The following is a 12,756-nucleotide window of genomic DNA, read 5'->3' on the forward strand; positions in this document are numbered from 1 at the left end:
GCCAAGGTGCTCTACCACTTGGGCCATGCCTCCCCAAACTGCATAGATATTAGTTTTAAAAACACAGATAGAGGCCGGAAGTTTGGCATAGTGGTAAAGTGCTTTCCTAGCATGCATGAAAACCTGGGTTTGATTCCTTAGTACTACATACACAGAAATAGTGCTGTGGCTCAAGTGGCAAAGTGTGGCCTTGAGGAAAAAGCCCAAAGACAGTGTTCAGGCTAGGCCCTGAGTTCAAGTTTGTTTGGCAAAAACAAAAACACATATAGATAGATAAGAGGTCTATGAAAAAATGATCAATAATCATTAGAGAACTACAACATAAAACTACCATGGGATATGACCTCACACTTGTGAGGATAGCTATTTCCCAAAGACAGAACTTTGCAAAGGCTGGAGAAGAGAAGGGAAAAGGGATTCCTCACAGTCTACTGCAGGGACTGTAAATGAGTACATTCATTATGGAAAATAGTAGAGAAGCTTCTTGAAATATTAAAATAGGACTTCCAAATGATCCAACAATTCCACTACTGGATATAGATCCAAAGGAAGTGATGTTAGTATACATCCTTTAGTTCATTGAATATTAGTCACGATACAGAACACTTGATCTCATAGAAATAGAGAGTGGAAATGATCTGTGGGAATGGAGATGTCCATTGATGGTTACAAAATTTCAGTTAGGGCTAACGAGACCTATTTTTACGTCATGATTATGTTAATGACAATGTACAATCTTTTTGAGCACTGCTATAAGAGAATAGCATTCAAGTGTTCTTACTGCAAAAATGATTTATGCAGGGTACTGCATGTGTTGGAGGGATTTATAACTTTAGTATACCTATGTATGGCCAAGCAAATGTTATGTATGACTAAATATGCTCACATGATTTCTTGTCCATTTAAAAATATTTCAAAAGAATGATGTAGACTTTAGACAATTCCTATGATAGAGATGCCAAGAAATGTCACTGAAAGAACATTATGTAAATAATACATGACTTCCAGAGGAGTGTAGGAACAATTTCTGTCTGGGCACAGTTCCCATGCAGACACATTTCCTGAGGGCACAACCAGTATCTGGGCTTCTCCAGATATCCTATAGGTACAACTGTACTGACCTCTAGACTTTTTGAAGGTGCTAGCCTGAAAAGAAAAACCAGGAACTTGAGCTCAACTGCTCATTAAACATGTGTTGATCCATTATGTGTTTCTTTGTTTTTTGTTTTTTGGTTTTTTTTTTTTTAGATAGAGAGAAAGCTGTTCAAGTTAGGGCCTCTGCCAATTTCACCTGGGAAAGTTACACAAGGTACAATATGATGCAGGCAGTCAGAGAAATGTAATTTTGCAGAATTGTGCACTGGGGTCTCTCTTCTCCATCTATATCCTCTTGTGCATTTCAGCAGATGATGAGCACTTCATGAAGTTACAGTAGTTCTGCTTAAGAAAAGCTGGTTTCTTTCAGAGAAAAAAAGGATTTTACTGTATACTTTCCTGGAACATTTGATACATTTAATTTTCTAATGTAGTATAATGCTTATAAAGGTTTTGATCTAAAGGATAATATTGTCGCAAAATACTAACCACATTTAATTTAAAGATGTTTAAAATATTTAATGATGTTTGAAATGATCTCCCATATGTTCTAATCCATTCTTAACTTTCAAATACAAATCAAAAATGTAATTCACCTTAGATGAACTTTATATAAAGGCAAAGAAAAGTCATTATAACTATAATGTAAGTCTATAATTATAAATGTAATTCACCTTAGATGAACTTTAAAGGCAAAGAAAGTCTTTATAACTATAATGAACTAAAACGTCTGTTTCTAATCAGCACAGTAGTGTTTCTTTAAATCCATTGTCAAACTACCTAATAAGGTAAAATAAATAACTGAATGCTATTTGCAATTTCCAAATAACATCAGTCATTACCAAGTGCCCTAGGCCTTTCTACATGATTGAATAATTATCCTTTAATCAGTACAGTAATGAATAACTGACCTTTGTGAGTTGGATATTTAGATCCAACTTTATTTCATTAGATTTATCTCTAAATCAGAGCAACCAGCTGTCTCTTATTGAACATAAGGTATGTTTCTATTTTAAAAATTCAAGTCTCACAGTCAATGTTCTATGAAAAATTGTAGACTTAATTGTTAGGTCTAGGCTGTGAGTCCAAAATGCAGAATCAATTAATGGGAAATTCTTTCCCTGCCCTTGAACTAAATCCAATAGATTTCATCATTAATAAAGAAAACTCCCATAGTTATAAACTTTTTTGAATGTATTCCAGATCCAAAGAAGGCAAAAAGTCAAAGTTAAAAGTAAATATCGGAGGCCGGGAGCTTGGCCTAGTGGTAGAGTGCTTGCCTAGCATGCACGAAGACCCGGGTTTGATTCCTCAGTACCCCACATACATAGCAAAAAGCTGGAAGTGGTGCTGAGGCTCAAGTGGTAGAATGCTAGCCTTGAGAAAGTCCAAGGACAGTGCTCAAGCCCTGAGCCCAAGCCCAGGACTTGCAAAAAATAAAAAATAAAAAAAAAGGTAAATATCAGAAGCCAGAGAATTCCTTTAAAACCAGACATGGGTATCACCATGATTTGAGATAATGACAGTTTCGAGTAGGAATAATTTCTTCTTTAGGTTCCGCAGTCACACTGTATGTTTTGGCAAACAATGGGAGCTTGAAGAAATCACAGTATTCTGATGGTGAATATGACAGGGCCAGCAGTGAATATAATACTTTCAAAGTCCTCCACTCAGGAGCTCTGCTGTCATCAGCATGAATAAAATAGGTATCTAGAATACAACGAAACTCTTTAGCCAATGGAAACTTAGCTGTGATCATGTGGATATTAGAACAACCAATCTAGAATGACACAGCACAAAGATTAAATGAGAATGTAAATAACTTCTATTCATGGCAGCCATAGTCTAGTCACCACTGTGTGGTCTCAGATAGCATGATGACATGCACCTCTGTAGTTTCTTTCTGTTTTTTTCCCCATGATTCACCAAGAAAAACCCATTCCTAGAATGATGAAGAACAGAAATATCCGATTACCCACAATATCTTTCTCCACTACTGATTAAGGATTTAAACTAAGGCTGGTTCCTTGGTAAGTATTGATGCAAAGAGGATAAAGGCAGATTTGGAATAGGTCTGAGACATCCAGGGCAGAAAATGAAAGGTTCCTGAGAAAGAGCAACTCCTTCCATTCTGTGTCCTTGCTGTTTCAAAGGCTGGATCCTGGGACTGGTTCTACAGGATGTGCAAATGCTCAGCCAGGTGGGGGATGGCTAACAGCCTAAATAGGAAGGTTGAAAGTGACAAGGGTCAGATTTCAAAGAGTGTGTGCTCACAGGAGGAGAATTAAGGGAATATAAGGAGAAAGCCAGGGAAATGCGAGGCACCAAAGACAAGTTACAACTTCTGGCTAGTTTTCCTTGGGTTCACAGTTAGAGGTGACATTATGGTCATCTCTCAACTATGGAGAACACATTCCAAGATGCTCCACAGATCTCTGAAACCACAGATAGTGATATTATACATACACATATATGCATCAATGATAACATTTATGAGATTCTAGTAATAATAGCAATGGAAGTTTTTAAAACTTAGTTTTTAGATTTTCCTCTAATATTTTTGGACTGGAGTTAACTAAAGCAATGCGAAGTGAAATCATGGCTGGAGTGTTTTCAACTTCTGTATTGCAAACACAACATCAAGAATAATGAATGTTAGACTGTTCGAAAAGAAGTGTACTTATTTTATATATATATATATATTTTATTGTAATTTATAGAAGGGTTATATGATATTTGCCAGACAGAAGGTGCTTATTATCTGAGTTATGTAACTGTAACCCAGTGTACATCACCTTGACAATAAAATCAAAATACGTAAAAGAAAAAGAATCCTTTACAATAAAATGAAAATTTTAAAAAGAAGCAAAAAAAAAAGAATAATGAATGTTACCATTTCATCCATTCATGATGTAACCACATCTTGGCTATTGCTTTAAAAAAATCAGCCTCACAGTTACTTCTTTATGTCTGAATGAGTTTACTTGTTAGTATTTTCAATATTTATCGATTTCCCTTTTTCTTAATATTCATCACTATTATAAATACTTGCTTGATACTTGTCTTGTTAAACAAAAGTAAAGGTGCAAAGAGAGCTCATCCACTGCTGAAATAACACTTGCTGGCCTTATGCTGGAATGTATGAGAAATTCAAGGAATAGTTGTTAATGAAATTGGGTTGTTTGTCTCTATGGTCTGGTTGGAAAGAGTGACTGTGCTCCTTGTTTTTTTTTTATCTCACAAATGCAATAAACAAAAGTGGAGGATGAATTGGGATCTGGTAAGTAACAGAGGGCAAAAACAAATACTTGCCATGATAATATCTACAAAAATTTGTCCTCATTTTAATCATTTATTTAATGAAATTTTTTCCTGGTTGTGGGGCTTGAACTCCAGGCCTGGGCGCTGTCCCTGAGCTCCTCAGCTCAAGGCTGCTGCCCTACCCCTCAGCCACAGCATCACTTCTGGTTTTCTAGTGTTTAATTGGAGATGAATCTCATGGTCTTTAGTGCCCAAGCTGGCTCTGAACTACAATCCTCAGCTCTCAGCCTCCTGAGTAGCTAGGATTACAGGCGTGAACCACTATGTCAGGCCTAATGAGAACTCTTTATACATTCTGGATTATAAATCATTATCAGATATATGTTTTGTAAATACATTCTCTAAATGGTTTAAAATTTATAATAAAATATCTTTTAAGGAGAATTCTTAATTTTAGGAAGTCTAATTTAGCTTCTCTTTTTTTCCCTATGAATTTTGATTCTAAGGTCAACAGTACAAAAATCTTCATTTGTAAAAGTGATTTTGTTTTTCTTCTAAGTGTTTTGAGTTTGGTATTTTTACATGCAGTTTATGATTTATGAATTAATTTTATACATGAGTTGTAAGAACCCCTTTACTTTTATATATAGATATCCAGTATCCCCAATATGATAAGAAATGAATTTTTCATTCAATTATTTTTAGATTTTTGTCAAAAGTCAGTTTTCCAAGATATGTATGAGCCTATCTAGCTAGGGGTTATTGAATTATAACTGTTATCCTAGCTAGTCTAGAGGTTGATATCTGAGGACCAAGGTTCAAAGCTGTCCAGGAAGAAAGGTCTATGAGACTCTTTTTTTTTCTGTCCATGTGGATATATTAATAATGCATAGATATATCAAGAATTATAAATTAATATATGGGATTTGTCATTAGTATTTTTACATGTAATTCTTTTTTCCTTCTGAAGTTTTTTTTCCATATATTTTTATTGTAATTAATAGAAGGGTTACATTATATTCACCAGATAGAAGGTGCATTACTTCACATACATTGATCCCTTTCTCATGTCTTGGTCCCCATTTCCTCCCCCACCTTCACCCCTCATCTTGTTTTCCCCCTTCCCTATCCAAAAGTCAGAAGTGTAGCTATAGTTGAAGTGGAAGAGCACGAGCCTTGAACAAAATAGCTCAGTGACAGTGCCCAGGTTCTGAGTTCAAGCCCCCAGTACTTGCACACATACACATACACACATACACACAGGCAGACAGACAGACAGACAGACAGACAGACACACACACACACACACACACATACACACACACATTATCTCCTATTTGTCCCATATAAAAAACATTTTTGGAATGCCCAAAATAAAGTCATCTTACACTAACCTAGCTTAAACATATGCACAGATACTGTGGAATTTTTCAGACATGGCTTTGAAATGTTTGTTTTCTTCATGTCATTAGATACCACAAAAACATTTAAAAGTATTTCACCTGTATGAAAATCTATACCTGGTTGGCTAGTCAGTCCTGGGAGAGATTCCTGCAACTGATAGGTTGAAGTTGAGGACGATGTCCCGTCAGCTGTGTTATTTGATGTCATGTACGCTCCATACGTTGATGCTGAATAATACTGTGCATATTGGTTTTGGCCAAAGGCTGTGTAAGATGGATACTCCTGAAATAAGTTATTGAAATGTATATGTTTGAAGGAGGCATTACTGTAATTTGCCATGAACAAGCAAAAGAATACAGTCAGTATGACAACTGAAAGATGCATTTCAGGTTAATATGTATGCAAGAGCATACAGTAATGGATTCCCCCTATTGTTTTGTAAATCCTACATTTCAATCTAACACAAAGGTCGCATATTGCTTCCACAGTTACTTATGCAAGGATTGATGCACTGGAGGAGAAAAGGTAGAGCTAGTTCATGTTCACAAAATCTCCTAACAGTATCACTGGGAATTCTGTCAGCCTTCCCATTTTCTACACAAACCTCTGTGTGAACTTTTCATTATATGGTTTTGGTTCTTCTTCTTGACGACTCTTGACAATTTTATTTTCATAGTGGAAGTATAGAAAAAAATAAACACAGATTGCCCAGCTTCTCACAATCTTCCCAAGGTTGGATTTAAAGTCAGCAGTGAGCTTTTCAACTATTTAACCTTCCTTTTTTGTCGCCCACAAAAATGAAAGCATTGGATTAACTTCTCTGACTTGCTTTATGTTTATTTTTTCAATCCTAAGAACCTTCTAACCATAAGAATTCCCTTAAAGTTCTTTTCCATATTACGATGATGAGTAAGGATCTGTTCTGTTTGATAGTCCTTAATATATCTACCATGTGTTGGCCCAAATTGTTATCAGTGATGACAAATACTTGGTCAGGATTAGGATCCCCTGTTGAGACAAGTTCTGAAGGCAATAAAAAATCCTCCATTGATGTGCTTTCCAAGAAAGAAAATTCCTTATGAGTATGTGCATTATCATAATCACCCACCACTACCTGTGAGTCAAGGGGGGAAAAAGTGTCAACATTTGAACCAACCTCTTAGCAACTTTTATTTCTTAGAGTAAAAAGTGATTGCACATGATTACACAGTGCTAACTGTGTCAAGGCACTCTTTAAAGGATAAACTGACTTGATCACTTAAATCTTCACAACCTTTGACATGCTGTAGCTATTATTTCCATTCTACTATAAAAAAGACTAAGATACAGAACTTCTAAGTGATTTGTAGAAGGCATGCAGCTAGTAAGTTTCTGAGCTGGCATTCTACCTCTAACATCTGTGAGCTGAAGCTATGTGCCTGCCAAGACCCTGAGAGGAAAAGGGAGTCCATATTGGCCAGATTTCCCGTGAGCCTCTAAGGAACAGGATATCTGTAAGATCTCCCATTCTCTTCATTTCTACTCCTGTCTTCCTTATCTAAGCTACCTTCACTTCCTGTTGCAGCAAATATATTTGTTTTCTAACTTACCTCCTTTTCATTTTTGGCTTTCTCCAAAAACCCTGAAACCAGAGTAAATTTTCAAAGCATAAATCATATGATGTTATTCTTATTCTTCTCTTCAGAATTCTTCAATGGTTTCCCACTGGTCTTGGAATAGGATCCAAGTGTCTTTCTGTAACCCCCAGAAGCTTACGTGAACTGGCTGTTTATATTTCTTCAACTGTGTGTCTCCTTGCTCCCCCTCCCTACACACACACCTCTGTACTTACTATGTCCCTGCCTGCTTTCAGTCTTCTATTGCTTGGGGGTCTGGATCACATACACCCCCATTCTTACCTAGAGCTCTTAGAATTCTTGGACTCAATGCAGTTTCAAGGAGGCTCGACCAAAACTTCCCTATCCCAAATTAGATTTTAATTCAAATTAAAAAAAATTAGAATAAGATTCTATTAAAATTTGTCATTTCTTTTTTTTTCTCATGTGTTCAGACATATATTCATTGGTTTGTTGGTTTTCTGGTTGTTGGTTTACTCTCTCCATAAGTCACAAATTCATAAAACAGGAATGAGGTCCCCAACAGTGTGGCCACTACCTGCTTATCCTTAGCCTACGAAGCGCAGTTTCCAATTCCTGTAACAGTTAATGTTTGCTTAAGGGGTAAACTAATACTCAAAGCAGGGTTCAAAATACAAATTATTCAGATAGAACTGAATTTGTTTTTTGACTTAAGCCTGGTAAATAAATTTACCTCTTATACAACTTAAAAAAGATCCTACAAAGTACAGTGAAATTGGTCATTTCTTTATGCTAGTGTGAATTCCTATTATCTTATTCAACTCTCTGCACACAAACATGTATGTTTCTTTAGGAAGACTACCCTTCAAGAGAGTAAGAAATAAAGGTTATTTCTGAAACTTCAATGCCTACTCAAACTTCTTGGGCAGCAAGTGCATAATGTTTGCTATACTGATAAATAAATAAGTGAAATTAAGCTACTAAGCTTTCTCACTTTTATACATTTTTATTGTTATCTTTAAGTAGTTGAACAAAGGAGCTGTCATCTAACAAAGCAGCTCTTAAGTACAATATATTGTTTGAGATAGTCTTTCTGTACAGCCTCAGACTCACACTTTTTCTTTCTCATTCTCCTTATTTTTCCACATTTCTTCCTCATGTGCTAAAATTATAGCTATGCCCCACAAAAGCCCAAATCAATTTTTTAAATAAAGTATGTATAATGATTTTGATATTTAGAGAGTTAAAGTATTATTTTTAACATCAAATTATACAGTTTAATACTATAAAATATTTTCTTTTAATTCCACAGTATTTTAATAATAAATTTTTCCCTTTCGTCTTTTGTTAAGCCACGTAAAGGCAATCAATAGAGTTCTTTCAATAAATCTGAGGAACAAGTAATTCTGTAGCAATTTACATTTTAAAATACATAAAAGGACAGAAATTATAATAAAGCAAAATAGCATGTTGTCTGTCCAGGAATCACCTTTCCATCTCTATTACTCTTCATGTGGTACAAACATCAGAAAATGAGGACAAAGGATTCTGAAATGCCAGTGTGGATCACAGATTATCAAAGTACCACATTGTGTGTCTATAAATGCTCACCTATAGCTTAATATGCTAGAATTTAACACGAACTGAAGCTTGTAAGAAAAGCAGTAAAGCTCTGCTATCAGAAGAGGTTAGGAATCTAACATTTCATAAAAGAAATTATAGAAGTAAACAATGAATAGGTGTTATGCTTAGTAACCAGTAGTAACCTTTAGAGACTGGAAAAGTCTTAGTGTCCCAACACCATCCCATATTTTATTACAGCTCCATCTATTAATTACTATTCATAATTATAATGGTTTTATAAAGGGAATTAAAACTATGTCAAGTACAATTTAAGAAAACTGGAAAGTATGCAATGTAGTCAATAACTGCATGTCAGATGATTAAACTTAAAACCACTTAAATGCTTAACCAACAAATATAAAATAGAATGACAAATATCCCCAAATTTCTAAATAGATGCTTAGCATATTATCCTGTAGTGCTATTTTAGTTTCAAATAAAGGTATCTTGTTTTGGAGAATGCATACTTATTTAAAAATTTGCAATGATGAGTTTTAAAAATGAAAATATAAAACCAATATCATACCTGTTGTGAACCAGTGAAATTTGTTGAGTTGGAAACAGAATTATTTGCATAAATGGTAGATGACGGTGCAAAACTAGAACCTAAAGACAAAGGACAAGTTACATTTTAAAACTTTACATACTAATTCACCCATAAAAGGGAAGAAATTTGGTCATTTGTAACAGCCTGGTTCAAACTGAAGAGTATCATGTGACATAGAATAAGCCAGACAAAGAAGATAAATAGTGCAGGAACTTCACTAGTGTTTGAAACCTTATAAGTTGTTCTCACCAAAGTTGAGATTAGAATAGGAGCTATCATGGTAGGATTTAAAGAAAGATAGGGAAGGACTGTCAACAGACATTATTAAGTCATGTGTTATCTAGCTCCAGAATGCTAGAGGAGAGGATTTCGAACGTTCTCACCACAAAGAAATTATAAATGTTTGAGCAAACAGATACCCTCACCTCAATTTCAACACTGCATTGAATAGCATGGATCAGAACAGCACAGGTGACCCCATAAATATGTATAATTATTTAGTATACATGAGAAAATCAAGGAAATTTTCCTTGCACAAATGTTGAAAAATATTTCACATGGCAAAATTAGGTGAAGGAAACATTGTTTGGATTTTGTTGCCCAATTTGAAGTCGGGGTGTATAAGAAGGATAGTTCAGCTTCCTCCCTCTCCTCATAGCAGGTTTGAATGGGCATAACAAAAGTCTGTCTTCAGTTGGCTCAAATTAACATTTAAGAGTCCAGTCTCCATTGCACAGATTTCAAGAAATTCAAGGAATAAAGAGTGATCTATTCATTTTTAGACTACTCCCAAGAAATTTGTGAATGTTTCAAGAATTAACCAGTGCATTTGTATAGAGAAATGAGCGTCATTAAACATTTGGATGTTATGAGTTAGACAATGAGCATACAGACTCAATCTAGAGTTAGTTCTTACCCTCCTTTTTTTCCCCCTTGCTCTGGGTAAGCGTGAATTAGGGTTCAAACTTAAGGAACAATTGTCATGCTGTAAGAATTTAAGATATGAAGGCCTTTTAAAATTTGAATACCATGTGTGATATTTATGTGATTAGTTTTCTGGGCATCAATTACAGGTTTTTTTCTTTTAAAATATTTTCTTATGGATTGCATGTGTTAAAGAAGTAAACTGAAAGGCTTGAGACATCTAATTACCTATTTCATAAACCTCTCTACGTGTGTGTGTGTGTGTGTGTGTGTGTGTGTGTGTGTGTGTGTGTGTGTATCAATCCTGAACCATGCTTGCTTTTGTACTCAAGGCTGGTATTCTACCACAGTTTTACTTCTGGCTTTTTGGTGGTTAACTGAATAAGAATCTCATGTATTTGTCTGCTCATGCTGGTTTTGAATTGATCCTTAGATCTTATCTCCTGTTTAGCAAGGATTAGGGGATAAGTCACTGGTGCCTGTATTTTTAAACACAATTGATCCGATTCAATCCAATCAAATACAATACAATACAATACAGTGGTATTTTTTAATACAATTCAAAGGATATTACATTTCTTCTAGAATACTTAGCAGAAAACCCAGATTTGTGTTAGGATGTCACTTATCAAAGTAGATACCAAACCTGACTGCCTGACCTGGTGGTGGCTGGCCTGAAGCCTGCGTGGTTTGAGCATGGTTTCCTGCTTATTTTTTTTTTAAATAGAGCTTAACATTAAGTATTTGCACTTTGCATGAGTCATGTTTCCCAGTATGTATTCAACTACTTATATCAGGCTTCTGTGCAGGTATTTGCCTTTTCTCAAGAAGCTGTGCCAGTGTGGTGAGATTTAAAACTGTCCACATATTTGGGTATGTCTCAGTCTGAAGCCCAGGAGTCTCATTGAAAGGAGTAATTCTCAACGTACCATGTTTCTCGAGTGCTCGCTTACCTGGCATTTGGTAAGAATAAGGTGTTTGGCCCGGCTGGGGAGTGGAAAAGCCAGGGCTGTAACTGAGGCAGCCGCTCTGTAATGAAGACTGAGTTTGGGCAAGTCCACTTTCTGTCTTGATGGCGGGCAACATCACCCCCAAATCTGTTTGGAAAACAAATGCACAAAGGACTTCATGCACAAAAGCATTTTCCTTTGGAGCTGTAACTTATGTGAAAAATGGAGAGCTGCTAGCTGGCAGGACTACCCTCTTGTAAACAAAGATAGAAAATGTGAAATACCGTAAGTGGGCAGGCTGTAGGGCTGTCCTGGCTGTGAGTAGGCTGTGTAGACTGCTGGCTGCTGCATCCCCGAATACTGAGTCTGGCCTGCATAGGCAGACATTGTTTGAGCTGCTGGTGTAGAAAGAATGTGTGGATAGGGCCTAAATATCAGAAAAATAGCATTACTGTGGCAACAAAGACTGCATATTCATTCAGACAGCTTAGATTCAGCGAAACCCTAAAATATTCAAGGAGTTAATCCTCTTATCCACAACAATTTTTACAATGTAGGAAAGTATAAGAGTTAGAATGCCAGGGACCCAGGCTGTGCTACAAATCAGTCTGACGACCTTGGACAAATACACGAATCACCTGAAGAATGCCTCCTCTGTAAGATGAGTGATTGCTTTAGATATGACCACTCATGTCTCTTCCACATCTATCATTCTTGTTACAGCTAAACAGCACTCCAGGTAATATGTAGAAGAAAAAAATGAAGTTCAGGCCAGTTAGTTAAGAGTCATGTGATCCCATTTGTACTGAGTGACCTAAGGTTGTACAATGATTACATATTTTTATTTAAAAGCTCTTCCTCAAATGTATTGGAAATCCTCAAAACCAGAAATCTAAGAAAAGAAGGAAGAAAGGAAAGAAGAAAGGAAGGAAGGAAGGGAAGGGATAGAAAGGAAGAGAGGGAAAGAAGGAAGGGAAGGAAGGAAAGAAGGAAGCAAGAAAGAAAGTGAGAAAACAAGAAAGGAAGGAAGGAAGGAAGAAAGGAAGGAAGGAGGAAGAAGGAAAGAAAGAAAGAGGAGGACTCTTTCTGAAAAGGGAGGATTTTATTGTGCCTTCGTCATACCATATTTTACAAAATGTTCCCATTATGCTTAGGAGTATTCTAGATGCAAAAATATGTAACACAGTGTGTCTCTATGTGTGTGTATATGTGTGTGTGCACGTGTGTGTTAGTCCTGAGGCTTGAATTCTGGGGCAGAGTTTCTTTTGCTCAAGGCCTTCACTCTATCACTTTAGCTACAGCTCCACTTCTGAGGGGTGTGTGCACGTGTGTGTTAGTCCTGAGGCTTGAATTCTGGGGCAGAGTTTCTTTTGCT

General features: G+C 36.1%; 1 protein-coding gene across 1 annotated transcript in view; it reads right to left on the minus strand.

Moving 5' to 3' along the window:
* Eya4 (EYA transcriptional coactivator and phosphatase 4) overlaps window positions 1–12,756 on the minus strand; it is a 216,727-nt gene that overhangs the window by 36,205 nt on the left and 167,766 nt on the right. Inside the window, exons 7-10 of the mRNA XM_090337647.1 lie at window positions 11,666–11,808; window positions 11,385–11,528; window positions 9,487–9,566; window positions 5,877–6,042 (exon numbers count right to left, since the gene is read on the minus strand). Coding sequence (XP_090193773.1) covers window positions 5,877–6,042; window positions 9,487–9,566; window positions 11,385–11,528; window positions 11,666–11,808 — 533 coding nt within the window. The remainder of the gene's footprint in view (window positions 1–5,876; window positions 6,043–9,486; window positions 9,567–11,384; window positions 11,529–11,665; window positions 11,809–12,756) is intronic.

Source organism: Megascapheus bottae, chromosome 8, assembly GCF_031878675.1.
Source record: "Megascapheus bottae isolate mThoBot1 chromosome 8, mThoBot2.hap1, whole genome shotgun sequence".
NCBI classification, from domain to species: Eukaryota; Metazoa; Chordata; class Mammalia; order Rodentia; family Geomyidae; genus Megascapheus; species Megascapheus bottae.